Below are 26,976 nucleotides of genomic sequence, written 5' to 3'. Positions count from 1 at the left end.
GGAAGGAAGCCATTTGGTACCTGATATGATCGGGCTTTTTCCTGTCATGTGAAAAAATGGGGCAGGATTAAAACATAAGGGAAGGTGGTAAAAGAAAGAAAATGCAAATGTGCAAAATAAGCAAAAGACTAGCATGATACGAAAATAAAGCAAGAATTAAAGGAACAAGCTTAAGCTCATAACCTAAAAAAAGTCAAATGTATGTTGCATATATATATGTTTATTTATTTTATATATAATTTAATGCAATGAAATCCTACTTTAGGAAGATTTCACACTAATATTTCAGAAATATTAAAAAACTTTCTTCAAGTACTATTTTACAGAAAGTTCCGGTAGGACTTAGCACACGTAGACATAGCTCAGCTATTTTTTTCTGCTTTTTTAGTCAAGGCTACAAAATACAGATAATCCTCACCTTGTCTTATAAAGCTCCTCCTAAAAATTAAGGGAAATAATCAAAGTAGGAATCTACATAGGCCTAAGACAAATGGAAACTTTTTTTAAGTGGAAACATAAATTAGGAATTTCAGGGCTCATAACCCATTAGTCAAATAATCCTTTCTCTCACCTGCTCAATCCTATCAAATGATAGCAGCAATTCTAATGCTATGCATCTTAATTCTGTATATACTCTTCTTTCAAAACAAAAAGTCAATAGAAAGAACACACAACTATACTAAAAGCATAGCAAACACTTTGTTTTTAAAATCATGTTAACACATCTTATGCTTTTAATTATTTTCTATGCAACAGCCCAGGCATAGAAAGGTATTCAGCTTCTTTATTAGCTTCTCTTAGTTATTAAGAAACATATCAATTTTTAGAATGCCTTGTTCATTCACTTATTACTTTATCATGAAAAACAAATGCATGTAGCATTTATATATATAAATGTATATTTATTTTATATATAATTTCATACAATGGAATCCAGTGTTTCGAGCCTGAAACGAAGCTGTCTAATGGAGAGCATGACCTGACATGGAACCTCACAAGTGCACTCAATAATATGGTATAATCATTGCCTACAATCTACATATATCCTCCCATTAACTTTAAATCAGTTCTAGAATATACAAAATACCTAACGCAACATAAATGCTTCACAAATAGTTGTTACATTAGAAAACTAAAACAAGAAAAAGAAGTCTATACGTATTCAGTATAAAAAGTTTTTTCCAAATGTTTTTGTCCAAAGCTCAACCTTACGCTACTTGAATTACTTTACACAAAATATTTATCTTGTCAATTTTAAATTATGGAATAACTCTTTCAAGACACAATCTATGAAGCATGGGATAATACTTTTCAACTGTTCAGAAATTCCTAGTCACACATGTTCCTCAGGAAGGAAGTCTTACTAAAAAGTTTTATTTTTACATTGTTATATGCCCATAATTTCACAAAATTGCAGACAATGACAATCATCTATACAATTGGTACCTTATGGTGACCACAGTAACAACAACAAAAATTTCCTAAAACTAATTAATGAGCAACCTAAAATAGACAGTGGGCAGAAAATCTTCAAATTTGAATGGTTAGATCTCTGAATTTTTCTTCAAGTGACGGCACAAATATCAGACATTTACTCAGAGGCAAGTACGACGTACTTAATTAAACTGGATGGAGAACCAATTAGAGAAGCAGGGATGATTACACTTTATTAACTTTGGGGTTTTAATAACCCTCACTTGTAACATTAAAGCGAAAAAGAAGGGCCCGGCACAGTAGCCTAGCAGCTAAAGTCCTCGCCTTGAAAATGTCGGGATGCCATATGGGCACCGGTTCTACTCCTCCTGCCCCGCTTCCCATCCAGCTCCCTGCTTGTGGCCTGGGAAAGCAGTCAAGAACGGCCCAAAGCCTTGGGACCCTGCACCCACATGGGAGACCTGGAAGAGTCTCCGGAGTGGACGAAAGATCTTCCTCTCTATCTCTGCTCTCTCTGTATATCTGACTTTCCAATAAAAATAAACCTTTTTAAAAAAGGAAAAAATGAAAAAGAAAATTCTAAATAATATTTAAGACTACTTCTTCTCATATATAGTTGGTTACCTCGAAAATATTTGATGCTTTTTTTCACAAGTTTGTGACTTCTGTTTTTATGCAATGATTTTTTTGTCACAGAAGTTGTGACTTCTGTTTTTATGCAAGATTTTATCATATGTTGTAAGTCTGTTCTTATTAACATTTTCATCATTCTTTAAAAGGATGTCAAAATGAAATCAGTTTGCAATCCTTAATTTTTTCTAGTAAAGTAAAAAGATTATAAAGGTTTTTACAATTAACGAAGATGTATTTTTTCCAATAGCAGAAGTTATAATCTACTCTATCAAAACAGATTATCTGTAATTTCCATAACAAGTGTTGTCCCTGAATTATTTTCAAAAGCCATTTGCCCAACTTTCTAGGTTCCATCATCTCTCTAACCCACCATTTCTTTACTGGAAACTGGAGCACTGAACTATAATGTAAGATTCTAACCAATAATTGTCATCTTATTACAGATACAGAATGTTTCTTCTAAAAAGCAACCTAATGTCCAAGGTATTGCCTTTTTTACCTTGCAAGTGACAGTTAATATGTTTATAATTAAGAATTTAATGGGGCCCGGTGCCATGGCCTAGTGGCTCAAGTCCTCACTTTGAACGCACCGGGATCCCATAATGGGCACCGGTTCTAATCCCGGCAGCTCCACTTCCCATCCAGCTCCCTGCTTGTGGCCTGGGAAAGCAGTCGAGGACGGCCCAGAACACTGGGATCCTGCACCCGCATGGGAGACCCAGAAGAGGCTCTGGGCTCCTGGCTTCAGATCAGCGCAATACTGGCCATTGCAGCCACTTGGGGGTGAATCATCGGACGGAAGATTTTCCTGTCTCTCCTCCTCTCTGTGTATCTGCCTTTCCAATAAAAATAAATAAATCTTAGAAAAAAAAGAATTTAATGGTTCAATGCGTGATTTAAGCTGCATTTAAATCTCTGCCAATTAACAGAATTCATAAAACAAATTAAAAAAAAAAAAGGTTCATGCTTAAATCAACATTGTCTCCTAGTGCCGAAGTGGCACTGTAATTTTCCACTAACTCTTACTGTGCTTCATTGTGAAGTCTGAGATCATTTATCAGTGGAAGTTCATTTCTTTTCTTCTTAATATAAAGGAATGTTTCCATGGCTTTATTGTATTTTTCACTTTGTTAAACTTTAAGTAGACTGTTGTGAAATCTGAAGGTTAAAATTCAATTCTAACATTATATCATGAAGCCATATTGGTTAAGTAATCTTTATTAATGATAAAGATTCATAAATTGTATTTTTGTTAATTTCCTACTCTGGCTAAAGAAAATCGCCAGGAAACACTTTAAAAATCTCTTCATTTTTAGGGCCTAGAAAATGTATTCTACTGTTTTCATTTTAACTTTATATGAAATTTTATTACTAACCAGATCACTTTAACTAGTCTTCCCATATTCATGTATCATTTTTTAAATTCTCCACAACTTGAAAAGGCAAAATATCAAATATAATCATTTTTTTCCACTTTATTTTCAATCTCAAGTAAATAAAACTTACTATGAAAAACACAGATCAAGTAACACTTAAACATCTGGCAAGTTCAAATAAGGAAACATCCAGTGAGACACTTATATTTTCAGTGCTCTCATTATGTAACTTAACACTGAGAGATCAAAACAATGAACCATGAACCTATCACAGCAAAGCATTAGATGTTTTCATTTAAATGAGCAAAAATATGAATTAAACTAAACTTACCAGGAAATTTAATTTAAACTTACCAGGAAATTTTAATTTCTTTTTCTAATGTCCACTTAATTAAAAAAAAACCTTCTCTGTGATTAAGTAAATTTAGATTCTGTTCAAATAATAAGCCCATAACAATCGATCAGTTAACCCAGAGCTCAAGTACTGCATCATAAATTATAAAACATGTTTTTTTTAATAAAAAGAAAATATACTAAAAAAAAGATTAATCACTGTATTCAGGATGATCCTGAAACTATAAATCTTTCTAATGTTGTAATATATGAAATTATTTTATATTATTATATTAATACTGGAAAAAATACCATAATGCGTTTATACATTCATGCTTTTAACATTTCCTGGTTTGTTATTTTATAAAAATTAATTTTGGAAATTTTCAAAATTTTGAGTAGTTGTCAAATTTAGAATAAAGGTCACCAGCTGCCACACATATGAAAGAAAATTCAATTCCTTGAAACTCTTGGTTAATTAAGTTATTGCTTATTTGCCTAATAGGTCATAGGCAAACACTGAGTACAAATGTACATAAAAATCAGATAAAGGAGGAGTCAAAAGTAAAAAAGAAAGAAAACAATTCACTTATCTTTCTGATCTACTGTATTCAATATATAATTTGCACTTACATCTATTTTATAGCAATTATCAGAGGTAGCTCATATTCAAACTATACTTAATACAATGACCTACACTAAGGAAGCTAATTCTCCCTGCTTCCTTCTTTAGCTCATGGTTAAATTTTAGAATTCAAAATAGATGTTTTCCATTTTTTCACCTGCTCCTCAGAGTGTATTTTCTTCTACAGACCAAGTCTAGGAGTGTACTATGAAATTAACAGAATTTAAGAAAATGAAGACAGGCGTTGCCAAATTATGGGAAAGTCAGAAAATTGCAAGTATGGGAAGATCATAAAATATATTACCTGTTCCAAGTTTTGAAGGCATTGCTGGCTCGCTTGAACAGATATCCTTCCATTACAATGCCGTTCGCAGCATCCACGTTGTACTCTAACTTAGAATCATCACTGGAGAAATCCTAAACAAGTAACAGATACAAAAGCTTGTATGATTTACCTAAGTATCCTAGACTACAAATTTATTCCATGAAAAGAACTTAGAAGTAAAAAAGGTTATGTATTAAGACAGTTATGAAAACAGTATTCTTAACAAAGTAGAGAATCAATAATACATATCAACAAATTTCAATTCAATAGACTATTATGCAATCATAATGCTTACATAAGAACACAGATGATTATAAAAAACACACTGTAAAAAAAGAAAATAAAGCAATAAAAACTACATACACTCTAACCAAAGGCACAAAACAATATGTATACAAACAAATGAAGAGAACAGCTAAACTCTTTCATTTTATCCCAATGTTTTGCTGTGACATGTGTTCATTTTTAAATAAACAATGGATATAGTTCATTAGGATTATTTAAATCTACTATATACCAAACATTAGTATGTTAGTTTTTCAATCTTACAGGAGTAATAATGACATTGAGAAGCTCATTAAAAAGATATAGGATCTGCAGCAGTTTTCTTTTTTATAAAATAAAATTTAGCATTACAAAGGAGAAAGATGTTAGTACACAGTTTGAGGTGGGCATGTTCGGCTCACTTTCTATTATTAGGACTATGGAATCATTCATTGTCTTGTATCATTTTAATCAAATGTTCATCTGAGTGCCATTCAAGTTTCAATTTTCCTACAAGGACTTATGAAATCTGCAAATCAGAAATTCGATGTTTAAGCTATTTCCTAATGAACTATCAAGGTATTTTGAACAATACTGCAAGACTTGCTATCAGCAAATTTCAATTTGGTTCTGAAAGTCAGTCTCAGACCTTTTGAAAGTTATCCTGGACAAACGGTTAAAACAAAGAGGACTGTGCTCGCTTCGGCAGCACATATACTAAAATTGCAATGATACAGAGAAGATTAGCATGGCCCCTGCGCAAGGATGACACGCAAATTCGTGAAGCGTTCCATATTTTTGACCAGAGAGGGTATACCTAAGAAGCCATTGAACTTGACTGGACAATAAGATGCTGGACTCTGTGTTTGGTATATGCTTGCAATGGGGGAATCTCAACTGAACTTGAACTGTGGTTATGCAACAAGGTGGAGGAGTCCACCACGGTGGGAGGGCTTGGGGAGGGGTGGGGAGAATCCAAGTACCTATGAAACTGTGTCACATAATACAATGTAATTAATGAATTAAAAATAACAAATAAATAAATTAAAAAAAAAAAACAAAGAGGACTACCTGCCTTGAAACACAAGAGGACACAGACAATTCCCTGCTTAGACTACTGAGATGTGAGGATGCTGCCTAGGAAGGGAGGAAGAGTAAAACTCCTAAAGGTCTTCGAAAGCTAGGTGTCTACTACAATTTGAACAAGAAGTAGCTGACTTCAGTAATCTTTTAGTGATTTATAAGTTTTTAATAACTTTGACTAGTCACTTCAAATGATAAGACTTTCTTGAAAATACAGTGCAATGCAAGAAAGTCTCTAATTTCCAACTATATTTTTTAGGATAAATTAATCCCCCAATATTAATAACAGCATCTTGTAGTATTTACAATGTGATATAGTTCATAATGGTCTCAAATCATGTGACATAAAATGCATACTGTTACAGCTCCTTTAAATGCACTGGTGACCATGGGGCTGGCACCACAGTATACCCAGCAAGCTAAGCCTCTGCTTGCAGTTCTGGCATCCCATATGGGCACCAGGTTGTGTCCCACTACATTTCTGACCCAGCTTATGGCTGGGGATAATAGCAGAGGCTGGCTGTGTCTTCAAACCTGTGCACCTACATGTGAGATCAAGAAGAAGTTCCCAGTTCCAGGATTTTGATCAGTCCAGCTCCTGCCATTGTGGTTATTTGGGGAGTAAGCCATTGAATATGTGTGTGTGTGTGTGTGTGTGTGTGTGTGTGTGCTTCTCTGTAACTTTTTCAAATGAAAATACAATCTTAAAAAATAAATGTACTGGTGACCTGACAAAATAAGATGGAATACTCAGAGGCAAAATATTAAGCAGAATTAGAAGCAAGAGAGGTAGACCGAGAAAGAAAACCAGCTACTCCCTGAAAGACATTTCTGTAACGACAGTACTTGATTTTTGGTGTGGAACTCAAGTATTAAGGCCAAACAAAGGGTGGTCACTGAACAGAACCTAACATATGCTTTTCCTTTGAAATTTCAAGCAAGATTAAGAAAAATCACAGTTATCACTTCCCTTCAAGACAGGATAAAGTTCTTACCTAATCAGTAGGACGAAATACAAATGAGAAAGGGAGAAGCAAACTATCATCATGTGTGGATGATCAGACACAGAACAGTCACAGGAGTTCAGAGATAAAGCAACATTACAAAAGAGTTAAGGATTGTTATGAACTGCAAAACCATACAGAAAATTAACTTTACCCTAATATAACTCAAGGTAACAGTGAAAATGCAAATTCTTAATAGATAAAATGTATAGTGACATTTTCAGTGTGTCTAAAAAATCTAATAAAAAATGTATAAGAAAATCAAAAAACTTTGTATCATTAAACAGAATGTAAATCAACGGTGAATACAGCAATCTCATAGATAAAATGATATTACTTAATTAAGACATTAAGTTTCCTTCATGTTAATCCCACAGACCTAATGTAACCCCAGCCAAAATCCCAAGCTTTTTACAGTCTTAAAAACTGTTGCAGAAATTTACAGAAATGGATAATTAGGCAATTTGTTTTTTAATAAGAGGAGGAAATTTTGCTTTTTTAAATATCAAGAATTACTGCAAAGCTAAGAAACAATTAAGATATCATAATATTGGCACAATTAAGACAAATAGCAATGGAACAGATAAGAGGGCTTAAAACAAGGCTCACACATAAGAAAATGTGACAGACTTTACCACAGAGCAGCAGGGAAAAAAAAACAAACATCTTAATAACTGGCCATATCAACTATTTTCCAATAGAAAAATAAAAGGAAATTGGATTTCTACCTCACATTATACACCAACAAACAAAAACCAACACTACCTTAAAAAAAACTGCAAACTAAAGATCTAAACTTGAATACAGGAGATATTTTTGTGATTTTGTACTCAAAAGGATTTATTGAACAAAACACATTAAAAAAAGCATTAAAAATGGATAAATTACATGGAAATTTCAAGAACACATAGATCCAAAGGGGGGCTTGTATTCAGATAACATGAAGAATCACAGCAACAGTTAGGGCTACCTGCTGCAGAAATGGGACAAATACCCCAAAACGGGATACACACGTGACCAACAGACACACAGGAAAAAGTGCTTGAGCTCTTTAACCACTAAGAATGTAGATGTTAAAACCACATCTGATGTCAGTATCTACTGTCCTAATGGAGAAAATTTCCAACTTCCCAACACAATATGGTACAACACTGCTGACCAGACAGAGTATTTTGGAAAACAATTTAGTATTATCCACTAATGCTGAAGATACATATACTCTCTGATGGAACAGCTTTACGGATGGGTACACACTGACTACATACAGACAGACATTATCTGAAACGAATATATTTGAATGTTCACAGCATTGCTGTTTCTTCAACTAACCAATTCCAATTTTTGGAAAAACTAAATAAACACATGAGATATGCTTTCCTCTTAATTTGTATTTGACTAAATTTCTTTTACCTGTAATGCAGCCTTGTGTCAGCATTAAGTGGTAGAGAAAAGGTAAGCATTCATAATGAGCAAAAATAGCATTATTTTCTTTCAAGAAAATCATTCAAATAACAACAAAAAATAGCTATATGAATAAAAACTATTTTAATAAATCATTCAGTTGGCTTTAAACCAATTAGATTTTAGATTTAATAACCAACCAGTTTGAGGTCTTTAATACAACAATGAGAAGTGTATAAAATAGAAAAAATATTAAACATGTGCAATATTCATTAAATAACATAACCTAAGCAAATATTCATATGATCTCTCATTAAAAATGATTAATCTTGATTACCACAGGTCATTAAGCCACCTCCTGTAGTGCCAGCATCCTATCTGGATCCAGTTTCCTCTTATGTGCCTGGGAAAGCAGTGGAAGATAGCCAAAATATTTGGGTATCTCCACCCACATGGGAGACCTACATGAAGTTCCTGGTTCCTGGCTTTGACCTGGCCAGCCCAGGCTGTTGTAGCCATTTAGGAAGTGAGGCAGCATATATACGATCTCTCTGTCACTCTCTTTCAAATAAATAAATAAATCTTAAAGTAATAACAAAAGAAGGACATTCTAGAATTTTTAACATTCTATTATTATTATTATTATTATTATTATTATTATTATTATTATTATTATTTGAAAGGCAGAGTTACAGAGAAAGATCTTCCATCAGACAGCCCACAATGGCCAGGGCTGAGCCAATCCAAAGCCAGGAACTAGGAACTCCCTCTAGTCTCCCACACTGGTGCAGGGACCCAAGGACTTGAGCCATCCTCTGCTGCCTTTCCAGGCCAGAAGCAGGGAGTTGGATCAGAAGCAGAGCAGCTGAGAGAGACACCGACCGGCTCTTGTATGGGATGCTGGTGCCACGGCTTATCAGCCTACTACATTGGTAAGTTGGTTTGTATCTTTATATCAATTCTATTTAAGCAGTTATAAATCTATCAATGATTTAATTTTTTATTGTTACTATTAATTGGTATTTCATTTTTTCCACTAAGATTTTCCATATCAGATCTAGTTTGCTACACATATTTTTAAAGATTTATTTATCTAGCTAGTTATTCGAAAAGGAGAGTAACAGAGAGGGAACAAGAGATCTTACATCCACTGGTTCACCCCCAAATGGCTACAATAACTGAAACTGGGTGGGACAGTAGCCAAAGCCAAAAAGCTTCCACTTGAATGGCAGGGGCCCAAGTAATCAAGCCATCAGATGCTGCCTCTCAGTATGCATTAGCCAGAAGCAAAGAAGCCAGACTTAACCCAGTATTCCGATACAGAATGAGAAAGTATCAAGTGGAGGTTTAACCTCTTCTGTCACACCCATCTCCATATGGTACTTGAAAGTCTAAATCAATCTTAAGAAAAGCTGGTTTAACTGCTCAATACTGAAAGCACTGCTGAAAGGCATCTAAGGCAGCTCATTCCCACACTTATATTACTCCGTTCGGTCTTCAGCTCTCCTTTCATTATACAAAAAACACTGCTGATCATATAAATTAAAATATTAGTAAGTATTAGGAATAGAACACTCAACTCTTTAAACATGAACAAATCAATTAAAGTTTTCATTTTTACATTTTTTTCCAAAAATTAGTTGAGCTAAAAATTCACAGGACACACGCCAAGGAAGGGGCAATGATGGAGAACTGCCACCTTAGAGAGACTGCACCTAGAAACTCCATAATATCAAACACAGATATTGATACTATGGTCTTCCGTCTCACTTAAACAGTTCTTTGGGGATTGATAATCTTCTAAATGAAACAATGAATAATATTTTAAATTCTAAAATAAGGACCACTTCTAATTCAGTGAAGATTCTAGGAAATTAAGGTTTTTATACACTAGTTCAAAAGTACTGCTTTTCATCAGAAAGATAATAATACTTAATATTTAAAATTTTCTTTAATTTTCACAAAAACGAAATTTACCTACATGATTTAATTATTATAATTCAAAAGATTTGACAAAATGGTACTTAGCTTAAACTAATAGTCAATCATTCAAATTAGAATTAATCTCCTGTAACTTTTCCCCTCAGGTACCTTTTGTTGAATGGTAGAATGTTTTTGTTCCATCTCTCTTTTCTCCTTTGCTGCATCCACAACCAATCGATCCAACTATAAAAGGCAGGAGGAAGAACAAATTGTAGAATTTCAACACAGAGAAAAAAGGTATGATTATTTTTCAAAACCATAACCCAGTAATTTCCTAGATAAACATAACAGTCATTCAATTTAAGTTTACTGAAAATGGTATCCAACAAAACACTTAAGTAAGCATTTCACATTTTTGCTGTATCAAATCCTCCTTGTTTCCAAGAACAGTCATAGTGCCAAGAACATGTGGCAGGAGGCCTTGTGATGGGCACTTTTTCAATGATAGCTGTTCAGTACTTAAATAAGGAAAACAACAGTAGCTTAAGTTACCTTTTATACACTCAAGTACTTTCACTAATAACAATCAATGTTACAAGGAGATACTACTTGCAATCAAAGTTACAATGAGACACCCTAGATTTTCTATTTCCCCAAAGAGTAAAGAGTGGCAGGCATTTGGCCTAGCTAACACAGGCCCATATTTTAGAACAGATTCCTGGGTTCAAGGCAAAGCTGTACTCCCAATTCCAGCTTCCTGTTCGTGGGTACTCTGGGAGGCAGTAGGAGGAAAAGTTGGACTGAAGGCCTGGCTCCCTGATCAGCACCAGCCAGCAGGCCTTGTGAGCATGTCAAGAGTGAATAGAAATGAGAGTGCTCTCTCCTTGACTTTACCTCACTCTGAAATAAGTATCCAATAGCAAAACTAGGACAGCTGAACTAGTGCAACAAGCTTTCACAAAAGCCACTGTAACTGATATTTCTGATCACTCAAGATGCTTCATTTTTTCAACTTGTTTTCCTAATGTTATAATCCAATCTAAAGGGAAGAAAAAATAATTCACCAGGTAAAAGAAAAAGTTTAAGAATCAGAAATTATGAATCATTCATAACACCAAAATATACAATGACCAATATTCTTTACAATTGATTTATTTGAAAGACAGAGTCAAAGAGACAGACAGGGAGAGAGGGTTGGGGAGAGAGAAATAAGGAGAGAGAAAGATCTGCCACCCACTGATTCACTCCCCAACTGGCCAAAATGACCAGGACTGGTATGGCTAAGCCAGGAGTCTGGAACTCCATCCTGGTCTCCCACGTTAGGTACAGGGACCCGAACACTCAGGCCATCATCTGCCACCTTCCCAAGGCAGGAGTGGGAAGCAGAGCAGCCAGGACTCGAACCAGCACTCCAACATGGGATGCTGTTGGCATCACAGGCAGCAACTTAACCCATGTGCCACAATATCAGCCCTCAAAATTATCAACTTTAAAGTTCATTTAGAAAAGTTCAAGCACCAATGACTTCATAAATCTGCTTCTCTCTTGCTTCTTTTCATCAAAAAGACAGGTTTTCTTTTTATTACAAAATAAATACTTGATTTTCAGGAATATATGATGAGAGTTGCTGGTTTCTTAACATCAGAATAATAACTGGATTGTAATTACACGGGTCTCACCCTCCAGATTGGGATGTATTTCTAATTGGATCCCCATCACCTCTGATTAATACATGCTTGACGAAAGTAGTAAAAATACAAATATGTACAGGCACATGGAGACAAGGAATTTTTAAGTGAAACCTTTTAAAAACTGCACTGAGTAAACAGGTTCTTAGAAAAACTCTTTGATCCTTTATTCAAATTCAAGCACATTTTTTTTTTTAAGAATAATTCTGGTTATAGAGTCTTAATACTACTGAGTAGTAACCAAAACATTTTAAATCCACTATTGTTACTATGTAGCAACTATACTACTCTACTCTAAACACACACACACACACACTTAGTGACATGTAACACTGATTTAATAATACTGTCGGTACATGTTGTGCTGTGAAAATGTATGTCCTCAAAAGTTTCTTAAACATTAGTTGGAACAACCATTATTAACCATGGTTCTTGAAGGCTTGTCCACCATATGTGTCAGTGTAGGAAATTATGAATTTTAGCAGCTCCTCTACCTAGCTAAGTGCTCCCAATCCCTCTGTGTTCCAAATTCCTTGCACTCCAACCACCTCAGATGCCAGCATTTCTCTCTCTCCTTTTCACTTCTCCCTCTTCAGTCAACCCAATTCCCATCCACTTCTGAATCTACACAAATCATACTACCTTAAATTGAACCTCCAACCCATACTCCCCCCCAGTTGTCACCTTTTCTAGCTCTCTCTTTCCCCTTTATAACACAACATCTTTAAAACGTTATGCTCACAGTGGTTAATAGGTTGCTTGGGAAGTTAGCGTCCTCTATCAGAGTGCCTGGGTTGGAATCCCAGCTCTGCGCTCGCTTCTAGGAGCCTGCTGATACCCGCCGCAGGAGGCAGCAGATCATGGCTCAGGCACTCTGGAGTCTGTTTATACTCACACGGGAGACCTGGGTTGCGTTCTGGGAAACCCGGTTTTAACCTGACCTAGTCTCAGCTGCTGCAGGCATTTAGTAGATGGAACTGTCTTTCCAAAGAGGAACAAAAATTTAAAAAGGTAAACAAACATTTCTTAACATAACCATGTTCTCCACCTGCCTACTTCAAATTCATCACCTATCATAATTTAGCTTCTGCCACTTGGGTCCCCAACAACATTTCACACAGCTATAATAACCTTATTGGTGCTAATAACAATAGATATTTCTAAGTCCTAACATTTACTTGACCTTCTTCTCCAATATTTCATATTGATACCACTCCTTCCTTTTCGAGATAATCTTCCTTTGTCCTGTGATACCACTGCTTCTAGTTTCTGCCTCCTCTCTCACCTTTGTCCTAATCTAGATCTTCTAACTTAGCCATCCCTTAAAAATTCATCCTTCTTAGATCCTCATCCCAAGTCAGCTTCTCCTTTCATGCAATACTAGTGGATCTTGACTTGACAAATTCGTCATCTTTGGGTATGGTGTCTGAGGCATTTATAATTTCAACAAATAGTTCTATGATTTTGAAAAGCCTAACTGTTTCAAAGTTAATTATTTTGGTTCCAATTAGAAATAATTATTTGCGGCTGATTCCACTGGTCCAATTCATTGGTCTTTCTTATATCCTTATTTAAACTTGAACCAATCATGTCCCTCTAACCTATTTTTAATGCATATCTCTCTCCTCTACAGCCATGACTCCAGTTTCAGATGCCATTTCTCTTCAGTAAACTACTTAAAAAAAAAAATCTCACCTCCCTCCTGGGTTGCCACTCCATATGGTGAGCATGAGAACCAGGACTGGGACAGGCATGGTTATTCAGAGTGGCACCAGTTGGCAGGTGTGTGGGCTGGATAGTGAAACTGGTTGGGTTGAACTAGGCTTCAATGCCCATATTGACAGGTGTGAGAGCTGAATGGGATGTGGGACAGACTACACCAGTCTGCTGTATATACTGGCAAGCTTGAGAACCAGGGCAGGGGCTGGGCCTGGTGAGGTTTATTGGGAATTGTCCCAACTAGGCTGTAGCTCCCACTGTTTTATGTGGCCAAATGTGTGGTGGGCAGGATTGGGATGGGCAACACCATTGGTTTGTGTAGAAGACAGGACTGGAGGCAGAACTGACCCAGCAATTGCAACCACCAGCATATGCATAAGCTGACTGTGGAGACAGACTGTGCTGGACTCTGTACTGGCAAGCACACCCAAGAATATAGTCTGAGATCACTTGAGACAAAGTTTCTTTGGGGATCCCCCCCAATCAAACTGCTGGACTCAGAACCCCCACCACGAAGAGAATTGCAGGTTCCATGGTCTGACCGTGGAGTGCATGTGTCAAAGCTGAGCCTCCTCAGTGGCTCAGACAGAGCAGTGGACAGCACATCCAGGTGCACATGGAGGATATGGTAGTACATTGGAGCCTGCAGAGGACACCTGGTCGGATAACAGAGGATAGAGGACAGAACAGATCGATCAACTACCCCAGCCACATGTTGGCAGTGAATATCTGGGTAAGTGGAGATGCTAAGGTGGACTACGTCAGCCAGTGGATTCTAAAGAGATATCATTGTGCTTAGAATGGTGAGATTGACAGCAATTCAGAACAGTTGAACTATTGAAACCACTTGAGCAGTGCCCTTACAGCATGCCCCACATCGGAGACCCCGGGATGGTTGGGAAGGTAGGTGTGTCTTCTCCCTTTGTCTCTCTCCTTCCCCCAGATATAGGAAGGGAAAAAGAGAAAGTGTAAGCAATGGTCTTACCCACTTTCCTGCAGCCCTTGACCCTCTGAGCCCTAATCAACTAGGTAAAGATCATCAAAAAAATCACTGTCTCAAATCAGGTCACATTACCCACTGGGCACAGTAGTGATTTTCAAGGACCTGAAAACATTTCAAATATGGAGAGAAAATGCAAACTAAAAGTAATAAATTTTAAAAATACATAATCATTTCAACTTGTCAACTGTACTTCAACTCATAGTTTTATGATCTAAAGTTTGAGCAGAATGTAGAAATGCCTAGAATCCAGGAAGTCTTCCTTTACTCAAAGTCTGGCTTTGATGTCCTGTTCATATGTTTCAGCAATACCCAGACGCGCTCTGCTATTCAACAACAACAAAGGGAGGAAGCTGTCCTCATTACTTATTTCCTCTTTTGTTCTTTAACAATAACAACAAAAATCTACCAGGTCCCAAACCTATCTGGCATTTAGACTATATTTGACAGGTTTTCAAGTAATTGGTTTCAGCTTGTGATGAGCACTGGCCATTGGGATATATACACAAAGTGACTTGTGCATGAACTGCTGCCAGAGGCAGGGAATGTGTCTCTCTCCCTTCCTTCTTCCTCTTAGCCAGAATCTCCATGTGATGGCTGCTGCTTCATTAACCACTTTGGATCATGAAGCAGAATCAAAAGATGTTCATTGGTCTAGGTACTTTCTAATAAAGTGAAAACCATGCCTCGACTTTTTTTATAAAGTGACCCTTGTGAACATAATAATGTTCTTAGTTTTCTATCACATCCAAATAAATAGAACATTTAGCAAAGAGATTTAAGTCTTGTAACTTGTGGGTTTCTTCCAAAATAGTAAGTTCTACAGAAGTAGAAAACAGAATATGTATAACTCACAGCATATTCCCTATACTTCAAACTTCCCCAGCTCCACTTCAACACACATACACATACCTCACATACACATGTTGGTCAGTGAAAAATGTAATCCCTATTTCGCTCTTTACTTTTTTTTTTCATTCTCTCAATCTATTTTTCATCCCTAATCTACTACCCTCAGAAAGTAAACTGAACCATCTTGGAAACAAGTCATGTAGAAATCAGCAGTGTGAAACCAAAAAAAAACTCATTAATCCACTAAAACATATCCCCAGGACAGATCTCACAGAAAGTTTAGATCAGAAATGGAAAATTTCTTGAGCATAATTAAATTTCTGAACATACACATCGCATTCTTAAACGTACTTCTTATACAAACACACAGAATCTGGCAAATCTGTGAAGTTAAAAAGTTCCCAGGAGCTTTATAAAATCTTAAAATTTTAAAATTTCATTATTCAAATGACAAAAACAGAACTGTTTTAAACATAAAAACTTTAGCACAAATGAAAAGAAAATTAGGATGGTAACTCATTTAACCAAATGTAAGAAATTTAAATATAGCTATTAATGCCATAAAACAGTCATTTCATTTTTAAATTCTTTTTTCCAGTACCTTTAGACACAACATTTAACACATGGTCATTTTTTACTTTTAATTTCATTTTTTTTGGTTATACATTTAACCCACATATAAATCTTCTATAGCATCTAAAATTCTTCACTAAGTAAATGAAACATGCTAAATAGTTTTTTTTAAGAAAATGCAAATTACTGATGTAATTGTAATACAGAATCAAGAAACAGCCCAACATTACCTGTGCGCCAAGATCTTTCATGTAGGGTCCAAGTTCACTAAATAAATCATATCCTTGGTGAAAGAACGCCAAATGGGCATACATAAAGGATAACATCTAATAAGGGGAAAAGATTACTATTTTAAAATCCATTCTAAGATAAATATTATGCAAATTTTAAAAATTCTAATCCTATTTAATACTTAAAAATTATTTCACCAAACCCAAAGTATTAAACTTAATTGATCAGACTGAGCTATTTTTCTTGAACAAGAAACTCAGAAATATTTGCAAACAAAATTTAAAAATTTAATTTAGAAAAACTTTTCCAGTAATTAAAAATTCTAATAAGGTCCAAAATTTTAGTTCTTTCGACCATCTGTAGATGATCGGATGCACCGTGATTCAAATATGCAAATTTTCAGTGGTTTCACTATCTTCCTAAGTATATTTAAAAAAATATTTATGAGCTCATACAAATCACTGGCAAACATTAAATTATACATAAAAATAAACTGGCAAGGAAAATATAAAAACCTCAAAATAAGACAGTCACAGGTCCTTTACAACCTATTAGGTTACTAAGCACAACAGGAGGTAAGCAGTCCTCAGCTTCGTTCTTAAGACAACAAAACAAAGTGACTCAACAGACTTTGCAAGCACTTTAGTTTCTCCTTTTTCATCCAACAAAACCCAAGCTGGTATTAACAGCTTGGGATTGCTTTTTGGCTTTTCCTATATTTCATCTATGTGTAAAAGAAAAATTACCCTTATTCGTATTCATAAAGCTTTTACAAGGCACATTATATAATTAGAAATAAAAATACATAAAGAATTTTGTAAATATCTGTATTATTTCTAGCAAGAAGCATCTGTTAAATTCTCTGAAATCCAAAATTTGTCATTTTTTTTCCTAATAGAAAAACCAGTGTAAAAAAGAGCAAAAAAAAATCACAAAAATAAATTATTCTTGTTTAGATCACAAAGACACAATGAGTGTACCATTTTGTGGATATAATGAAAAACTGCTAAATTATGTTTTTAAAAGAGTAGTGTTAAGGCTAGGGCTTTACACAAAATATGTCCCTACATCAAAACATATAGTAAGCATAATAAAACAGATTATAAACTAAGAAAAATGTGGCAAAAGGTTAACAGTCCTAATATGTTAGAGATGTTAAATTCTACAAAAAATATGAATACTTCAACAAAATAGAAACAAAGGGGTACACAAATGATCAAAAATATATATGGAAAAAAAATGTAAATTCATTTTTATGGATAAAATTGAGTGAGACAAAAAAATACGAAATCTACCAAAATATTCATTATTGAGTAGAGATAATATGTCAAGGTGAGCAAATTAAAACCTGCAAACTATATCCAGCCCCATTAACTACTTTTGAATAGCCAGTGAGTTAAGAAATGTTTTTAGATTTTCAAACGGTTAAAGAAGACACATGAAATTTGCAATGCAAGAAAAAGAAGACATATAAAATTTTATGATGTCCAGGTTTCTAGATCATTCAAACCAGCTTGACTGAAACAGAGCTATTGCTATTTATCTGCATTTTACTTGTGGTTGCTTTTTCATCACAGGGCAGAGTAGACACACACAGGTAACACAGTCTATAAAATCTACCGTATCTACTACCTGGTTCTTTACAGCAAAGTGTATTCATGTGGTAGAATTCTACCTGGATAGAAAAGCCATCCTTAAATGAGAAATACTTAGGACTTAGCAATGTGCTAATGAAAAACATACTTATAAACAGCAGTTGTCTTAAAAAAAAAAAAAGGAAGAAACACAGAGCTGTCATTGTCCTGTGGCATGTGGCAATGTTGACATCCCAACCAGGTTTGCCAGTGAGAGTCCTAGCTGCTCCACTTCTTACCCAGGTCCCTGGCAATGCACCTGAGAAAGCAGTGGGCCTGCCAACCATGTAAGAGACCCAGACAGAGCTCCTGCTTCCTGGCCTCAGCCTGGACTAACATGGATGCTGCAGGCTTTTAGGGAGTGAACCAGCAGATGGGAGATCTGTGAGTGTGTTCCACTCTATAACTCTGCCTTTTGAATATGTTAAAGCTTTTTTTAAAAACTTTAAACAATTTTAAAAGACATATATAGACATGCACATTCACCTACACAACAGACACGGAAAAGAGAAAAAAGACAAACACAGAGCAAGTTAGTAACCGTGGTTGTTCCCTTGCATAGATTTAAAAATGCTTTTTTCTGTACTTTTTCCAATGTTCTGTGATTAACACACTTTACTGTCAATCTGAAAAATGAAAGGAAAAATGCTATCTCTTTAAAAATAGGAAATATAGGGCCCAGCACAGTAGCCTAGTGCCTAAAGTCCTCGCCTTGCACACGTCAGGATCCCATATGGGCACCAGTTCTAATCCTGGTGGCCCTGCTTCCCAACCAGCTCCCTGCTTGTGGCCTGGGAAAACAGTCAAGGATGTCCCGAGGCCTTGAGATTCAGCACCTGCAGGAGACTCAGAAGAAGCTCCTGGCTCCCGGCTTCAGATCAGCTCAGGTCCAGCCTTAGCAGCTGCATGGGGAGTAAATCAGCTGCAAAAGACCTTTCTGTCTTTCTCTTCTCTGTATATCTGAGTTTCCAATAAAAGTGAATGAATTTCTAAAATTAAAAAATAGGAAATATAATGTCTTTATCTGAGAAGATATATCATGCACGTAAACATAACATTAAGTAAAAAGCTATATGTGGAAAATTAAAGCCAAGTTAAGTGTAACATTTTGGGAGGGGGTGGAATTAATTCAACAAACAAATTCAAACAAATATGAAAGCATGTGATACCAGATCATACCACCCCCTCTCCACCTTTTTGTTAATTTTAAGACAAAAATATGAACAAATTTGACTTTTAAAAGTCATCTATCAGCATCATGATGAGAAAAGAGGACCAGGGTAAAAAAGGTAATCCTCAAATTTCATCCCATGGGTTTTTTTTTTTTTTTTTTTTTTTTTTTATCCCATGGGTTTTAGCAAGAACAAACCAATCATCAATGCTGACACATCATCAACCTAAAAGATACTTTTCATGTCAGTTTTCAATCCCAAATAGTTTCAATATCTAAACAGCACATGAAATTGTGGGGAAAACAAAATATTCTGCTCAAGCTCAAAAGTTTTCAAGAGCCAACACAAATGTGAGAAAATTCAAAATGTAAGGGTAACTATATTTTATTTTAATAACTTCTCAAAACAAATCCTAAAACATTCTCACATGTTTCACACCAACCATCTCCAGTAACTGACCAAACAGCACTGGCATCTAGTCAATGTAAAGTGTCCTATGAGGATTATAGAAGATTTTGAAAACCAAAACAGTGTAAAGTCTGCCTCTAAGGAGCTCACAGTATATATGTAACAGAGGAGTCACACGTAAACAAGTATAATCCAAAGGAGACAGAAGTGGTTAAACATCACATAAGAAACACAAATAAACATCAGAAGGAAGGGCAGTTAAAAGCCTAGAATGTATGCACTCAGTGCTGCTTTAAATGTTTAAATATGTGCACTCAGTTATATTAATAAACTACTTAAAATGTCATTTCAATTAATATCTTACTGATTTTAGGATTTCAGATCTCCTTTTTGATTGAAGAACATTAATCTGAAGGAAAATGCATTTGGTTAATCATCCATGCACTGTTTTTAAAAACCATAATGCAATATTGTAAAACTGACTTATTCCTACCAATTGAACACTCTTACAGAAAGCAAATAAAAATAAAATTCAAATTATTTCACCCTTTCAGCCTCCTATTGTAAAAGTAGTTAGGACAAATATATCAATGAATTTCCCACTCACTTGTGATCTCAGAGGAAAAAAACCACCATTTAAATTTTACTAGCATAGCGATTAAATAAAAAAGTATTTTAACATTTCAACTAATTAGAAGTCCACTTCACCACCCCACCTTACCCTACCCTCTAATACACTGCTTATTTAATTGTTTATCAAGGGTCAACATACAACCTTAATGCAAATTCTTACCACCTTACTACAACTATATTTTTGGACTGTTTCAATGGTTTGTTAATCATTGCTTGCATCCTTGACTCACTGCAATCCATTCTCCATGCACAGAAGAATCTGACCAATCTTCTTAAAATCTAAAATCATGTAATTTCTATGTTATATTCCTCTAACTTCCTACGTGACTGGCTCAAGGGCCATTCTGATGCAGCCCCTGCCTAGCTCTCCAATCTAGTTTTCATTACTTTCCTCCTCTGGGTACTACAACCACAGACCAAGACAGCTCCCTCCTTGATGCCTCTGAACTGGTCTCACTGTCTACATATCAGGATGTTAACACTTCCCAAATGAGCATGAAGCTATCTCTTAACCATCAAATATCAACACCATTTCCTCACAAAGGCTAGAGCACTGGCAAGGAAGATTAAGCCAAGGTTCAGGTTCAGGCTATTCAAAGTTTCCAATCCAGCTTCCTGCAAATGTGCCTGGAAGGCAGCAAATGACCACCCAGGTATAATCATCCACGTGGGAGACCCCAGGTGAAGATTTGGCTTCCTGGCTTCAGTCTAGCCTAGCCCAAGTTGTTGTGGGTATTTGGGGAGTAAACTAGCACCCCATTTGGACACCGGTTCAAATCCTGGCTGCTCCACTCCACATCCAGCTCCCTGCTTGCGGCCTGCAAAAGCAATGGAGGATACCCAAAGGCCTCAGGCACCTGCACCTACACAGAAGACCCGGAAGAAGCTTCTGGCTCTCAACTTCAGATAAGCACAGCTCCGGCCATTGTGACCTCTTAGGGAATGGTCCAGAAGAAACATCTTTCTCTCTCTCTCTTTCTCTGTTTCTAACTCTCTGAAGGAAAATAAATCTTTTTCTTAAATGTTATTAGTAAAAACAGACAGTAAACAGACTACTATTCAAACTTTAAAGAATTCTTTAAAAAGTGTAAATTTGTAAAACTTCTACTTGGCAATGAAAAACAGCATTTAACGTCTTTTTTAAAAAAAAAAGTAAACTCAAATATTTTGCGATACTGAACAGGCCAAACTTCAAATTTCAAATATTTGGATATTTAGCATTTTATATTTGCTAAAACAGATACCAAAGTATACAACAGTTTTCATCAAAACAAAACAAAACAACTATTTGTATTGAGAAGGAGAAAGCTAACACAACTGTAGGGTGGATAACAAGGGAGATGGATACTATTTAACATATAAGTTTGAAAATATTTCAGCTAAACCTTATCCACATAAAATTTATAACTTTACAATCATTCACTCTTTCAAAATGCATTTATTACCTATGTATTTGTCAACCACAGACTAGAAACTAAGAATATAAGACAGGAACAGGAATGAAATAGTTACAATGAAAGTAATGACTGGTCTAGCTGCAATGTGCATAAAAGTAGTATTATGAAATACAGAAGGCAGAGACAAGAAAGATTCGTTCTGCTTGGAAAAGCCTAAGCAATCCTGACCCAAGAATGGAGAAATGAACTGGTGATGAAGCAGGTAAAGCAACGCCAGGGACACCCATTTGATCAGAGTATCTAAATACCCTAGACACTAAGACTGGATTAGGACAACAGCAAGGGTGATGCACATGGAAGGAATGTTCCTGCCATCCTGATGGTTGGATGGATAGAAGAGCCCGGAACAAGGAGAATGTCAGACATATTCTCCTATTTTGAACTTCTCAAAGAGTAAGAAAATGATACCACCACTCAGTTAAATATGAATCAAAGAGAAAGACAAGCCATTTTGGAAGAAAACAGTTGGGGAAGTGAAAATGAAATAAGCATCTCTCAAACCAGACTTTTGCCATGTGTGTACAGGTTGCAGCAGCTCAAGCAAGGGATATGATGAAACTGTCCGAAAGTATTTAGTGGAGAAGAGAAAGTGGAACCCTAAGAGACCGCAAAGGTAGGCAAAGGAGAGAAGTCCAAGATAGAAACTGAAAAGAAGTATTTACGGGGAGTACATAAAAGTTGCACAGCAAGGCAACACTTATGCTTCAAGAAAGGTATGGTTTGTTTACTTTTCAATGAACAGAAAATCATTGGTTAAAAATGATGCACAATTAATAATCAGAATGTTATTAATACTAATGAGAAATGTGGCAGAATATTTATAAAGATATATATATGACATAACCACTTAAATTTATTAAAAATTATATTTTCATTATTGCCAGTAAAAACCGGCACCATCATAATCATCTGAGAACTGAACCTTAATTAACTGCTGTAACAGCTCCCCAAAACAAAACAGGCATAGTAATTTAAATACTATTTAAAAATTTTTAAATGGGGGAAACTACAATGTTAAGTGAAAAGAACTAGAACCAAAAATATACATATCTACACACGGGTTTGTTATACATAGATATATAGACACATGAAAATTTTCCCTAAAAGATGTTTTAATATTAAACTCAGAAGGTTCAATTTATTCATTTTAGTGCAATCACTAAAAAATAACAATGTGCTTGGTAAGCACTGTTTGAAAACGTATATACCTGAAGTACATAGTCAAGGGCTATATGTCGAAAACATTTTCTTGTAGCTGTCAGAATGTTTGTGGCTTCTTCAACTTCATGCTGTTTGTTTCTTTGTACCTGGGCATTTTTTACCAACGCATTTTCTTTTTCTTCACTGACTTTTTCAAATTGCTTCTTGGCATCTTTGAATTTTCTAAGATCTCTAAAAAATAAAAACATTTCACTAAAATTTCTTAATCAAAAAATTCAACAAAATGATAACATTAAGAATTTAAACCTTAAGTTGATTTATGGTAAGCTGACATCTGCTAGCTTTTCCAACCAAAATATACTTTGTATCTCAATTATATGCTGAGTGTCCCTTATGTAAAATGCTTATAGATACAAAAATGTCTCAAATTTTGAAGTTTACAGATTTTAGATATTTAGGGAGACTACACTGGGCGATCATCTCCAACCTGAAAATTCGGACTCTAAACACTACAGATTCCGACTTTAATAAGGGTTCCTCAATATTTCTGGGTTTTTTTTTTAAAGATTTATTTATTTGATTACAAAGTCAGATGTACAGAGAGGAGGAGAGACAGAGAGGAAGATCTTCCGTCCAATGATTCACTCCCCAAGTGAGCCACAACGGCCAGTGCTATGCCGATCCGATGCCGGGAACCTGGAACCTCTCCCGGGTCTCCCACGCGGGTGTACGGTCCCAAAGCTTTGGGCCGTCCTCGACTCCTTTCCCAGGCCACAAGCAGGGAGCTGGATGGGAAGTGGAGCTGCCGGGATTAGAACCGGCGCCCATATGGGATCCCAGGCGTTCAAGGCGAGGACTTTAGCCGCTAGGCCACGCCGCCGGGCCCTATTCCTCAATGTTTCTAAATAAATCATGACACAACCAGTTAACAATTCATTATTTAAATTTTTACAACTTGAAATATAAATTGTAAAACAAAATAAAAAAGGTAAGGTTCATATTTTTTCCAAAGACAAAAAATTCCCACCATTGTTTAATCAAATGATTGCTAAACACTGACATACAAATACAGTAATGGATACTTTTATTAAAGTGCATATTCCAAGAACCTGTAAATGAAATTATAATTTATTATATTCTGGTAATTTGAGGGTTTCTTAAAGACACATATTTCTTTTACTGTTGTAAGTAGTCTATAGATTACACTTTAAGAAACAAAGCTTGGGACTAGTGGTGTAGTAGGCAGAGTCACCACCTGCAATGTGGAAAGCCCATATGGTCGCTCCCTTCTGATAGCCTGACAAAGGCGGCAAAAGATGGCCCAAATGTTGGGCTCCTGCTACCTATATGAGACCTAGATAAAGTTCCTGGATTCAGAATGGCTCAACCCTGCCACTGCTGCCACTTGATGAGTGAAGCAGCAACTAATAAATAAGTAATTATTAAAAAAAAAAAAGACATTGATTTCTTATTAGAGGGAACTAGTGGGTAAAAGCACATAAATAAATTAAGTCTGTAAACACACGCAAGCATCAATTTCTAAAACATTTGCACCAGTGAAGGATTATTAACAGTATCCTTTAACAATTTGAGAATCTGGAACTCTTGATTCCCAGTGATCTTTTAGGTAAGCCATGTAATATCCCTTAGCCTCTATTTTTGCTATTTAATGGGCAAAAAAACTTGAAGATAAATACCCTTTAAAGATTATAATAAAGGACCCAGTGCAATGGCTCAGTGGCTAAATCTTTGCCTTGCATGTGCCAGAATCCCATTTGGCCACAAGCTCGTGTTCCAGCTGCTTCCTTTCCCTTTCAGCTCTGTGCTTGTGGCCTGAGAAAGCAATAGAAGATGGTCCAAAACCTTGGGTCCCTGCACCCACATGGGAGACCCAGAAGAAGCTCCTGGCTTTGGATCGGCTCAGCTCCAGCCGCTGTGGCCACTTGGGGAGTGAACCAGCTAATGGAAGATCTTTCTCTCTGTCTCTCCTCTCTGTAAATCTGTCTTTTCAATAAAAATAAGTATTTTTTAAAATTACACTAAAGTACACCTAAAAAAGGGATTCAAACTTGTTGAAAGAAGCCAGTCTTATGGACATATTCAATGAGAACATTCTGAGTAATAGCAGATTACAAAATGATTTTTAAAGAATCTGCAAAACAATATCTCCAGGACAACAAATTTTTACTAAAACTGTATGTTAACATAATGCTATTCATAGCTTAAGTTGCTTATTATTTACCCTGAATTATATCATAATCAATTTTCTCTGTAATTGCATACCTCTCAGGCAAGAATCAAAGAAAAAAAACCTGAAGCAGCTGGCATTGTGGTACACTGAGTTCAGCTGTCACCTGTGACACCGATATCCCCCACGAGTGCCTGCTCAAGTTCCTGCTCAAGTTCCTGCTGCTCCACTTCCAACACAGCTTCCTGCTAATGTGTCTAGGAAATCAGTGGGAAAAGGCTGAGTACCTGGTCCCCTGGCATCCACTTGGGAGACACCTGGATGAAATTCCAGCACCAGCCACTGCAAAAAATGACAAATTTTAGCCCTAGTGGCTAAAGTCCTTGCCTTAAAAACGCTGGGATCCTATATGGTCACCCGCCGGTTCTAATCCCGGGGGCCTCACTTGCCATCCAGCTCCCTGCTTGTGGCCTGGGAAAGCAGTCAAGCACAGCCCAAAGCCTTGGGACCCTGTACCCAAGTGGGAGACCCAGAAGAAACTCCTGGCTCCTGGTTTTGGACTGGCTTGGCTCTGGCCATTGCAGTCACTTGGGGAGTGAATCAACGGACAGAAGATCTTCCTCTCTGTCTCTCCTCCTCTCTGTATATCTGACCTCACAATAAAAATAAATATTTTTTAAAAAATGACAAGTCTTTAACTCTTTCCGTCTTTCCTCTTTTCCCCCCTTACCTCCCTCTCTTCTTTTCTGCATGCCTGTACCTTCCCCTCCTCTGTTTCCACCTTTCATTGTAACTTTGCCTTTCAATTTAAAAAAATAAACCTTTACAAAAATGGAGAAAGAGAAGCTGAATTACTAATATGGAAAACTAAAACTTCCCTAATGTAGACACTTTGTGTTTTAAAATAAATAGCTTCACTTCATTTCACAGACACATGTGATGGACATGATATGAAAGGCTCATAAATTACAAAAAATTTATGTGATTCTATGATTCATTCTCATATATTCTATTAACTTCAAAGAAAATGCCACTTGAAACAACACAAAACATATTCTTTTGTTTTAATTATTTTTTTAAGATTTATTATTTATTTATTTATTTGTTGGAAAGGCAAGGTTACAGAGAGGAAAGACAGAAGATCTTTCATCCACTGGTTCACTCCCCAATTGGCTGCAACTGCCAGAACCAAACCAATCCAAAGTCAGGAGCCAGGAGCTTCTTCTGATGTCCATGTGGGTACAGGGTCCTAAGGCTTTGGGCCATCCTCTATTGCTTTCACAGACCACTAGCAGGGAGCTGGATGGGATGTAGAGCAGCTGGGCAATGAACTGATGCCCATATGGAATTCTGGCACATGCAAAGCAAAGATTTAGCCACGAACCCGTCATGCCAGACCCAACAGAAAACATATTCTTAGTTGCAGCTGGATTCAGCCAATTTCTCCACTAATGATATTTCAACCATTTTTGAGTTTGCTTTGATTCTGAAAGGACACTAGATCATTTTCTTACATTAGAAAAAAAATTAAAGCTGGAAGAACCCTAGTTGCATAACCTAAACATTTAACAAAGGCATAAATTCGTCACTGAAAGACATGAAATCTAACCCCCTTTTGGAGTAATTCAGGAAGAAATGTAACATCTTACAAAGCAAGTTAACAAATTTCCAATATTTTAAACAATTCACAGTCCATTCTTCATTTCAAAAGACACCCATTTCCATACGTGATCATTAACTTTTGTTTCCTCTTTACTGCAATACACTTACTCTTTAACAAAGTTCTGAAGCTGTGCTTTAATTGATCTCTGAGTTTGGTCAAACAGAATCTGAAAGAAAAACATAACAATAAGCAATCA

At 36.1% G+C, this 26,976-nt stretch overlaps 1 protein-coding gene and 1 non-coding gene across 2 annotated transcripts in view; one reads left to right on the top strand and one right to left on the bottom strand.

The window, feature by feature from the left end:
• ACAP2 (ArfGAP with coiled-coil, ankyrin repeat and PH domains 2) overlaps positions 1-26,976 on the bottom strand; it is a 142,047-nt gene that overhangs the window by 38,927 nt on the left and 76,144 nt on the right. The window contains exons 5-10 of the mRNA XM_004577805.3: positions 26,888-26,946; positions 22,977-23,160; positions 20,043-20,087; positions 16,464-16,559; positions 10,570-10,644; positions 4,706-4,818 (exon numbers count right to left, since the gene is read on the bottom strand). Of these exons, the coding sequence (XP_004577862.1) occupies positions 4,706-4,818; positions 10,570-10,644; positions 16,464-16,559; positions 20,043-20,087; positions 22,977-23,160; positions 26,888-26,946 (572 nt within the window). The remainder of the gene's footprint in view (positions 1-4,705; positions 4,819-10,569; positions 10,645-16,463; positions 16,560-20,042; positions 20,088-22,976; positions 23,161-26,887; positions 26,947-26,976) is intronic.
• LOC118758920 (U6 spliceosomal RNA) lies at positions 5,684-5,790 on the top strand. The gene has a single exon (XR_004995869.2). It is a non-coding gene; the product is annotated as a U6 spliceosomal RNA (small nuclear RNA).

This window comes from Ochotona princeps, chromosome 3 (assembly GCF_030435755.1).
Source record: "Ochotona princeps isolate mOchPri1 chromosome 3, mOchPri1.hap1, whole genome shotgun sequence".
NCBI lineage: Eukaryota > Metazoa > Chordata > Mammalia > Lagomorpha > Ochotonidae > Ochotona > Ochotona princeps.
The sequence above is the reverse complement of the archived record's forward strand: the minus strand, read 5'-3'. Positions and strand labels throughout refer to the sequence as shown.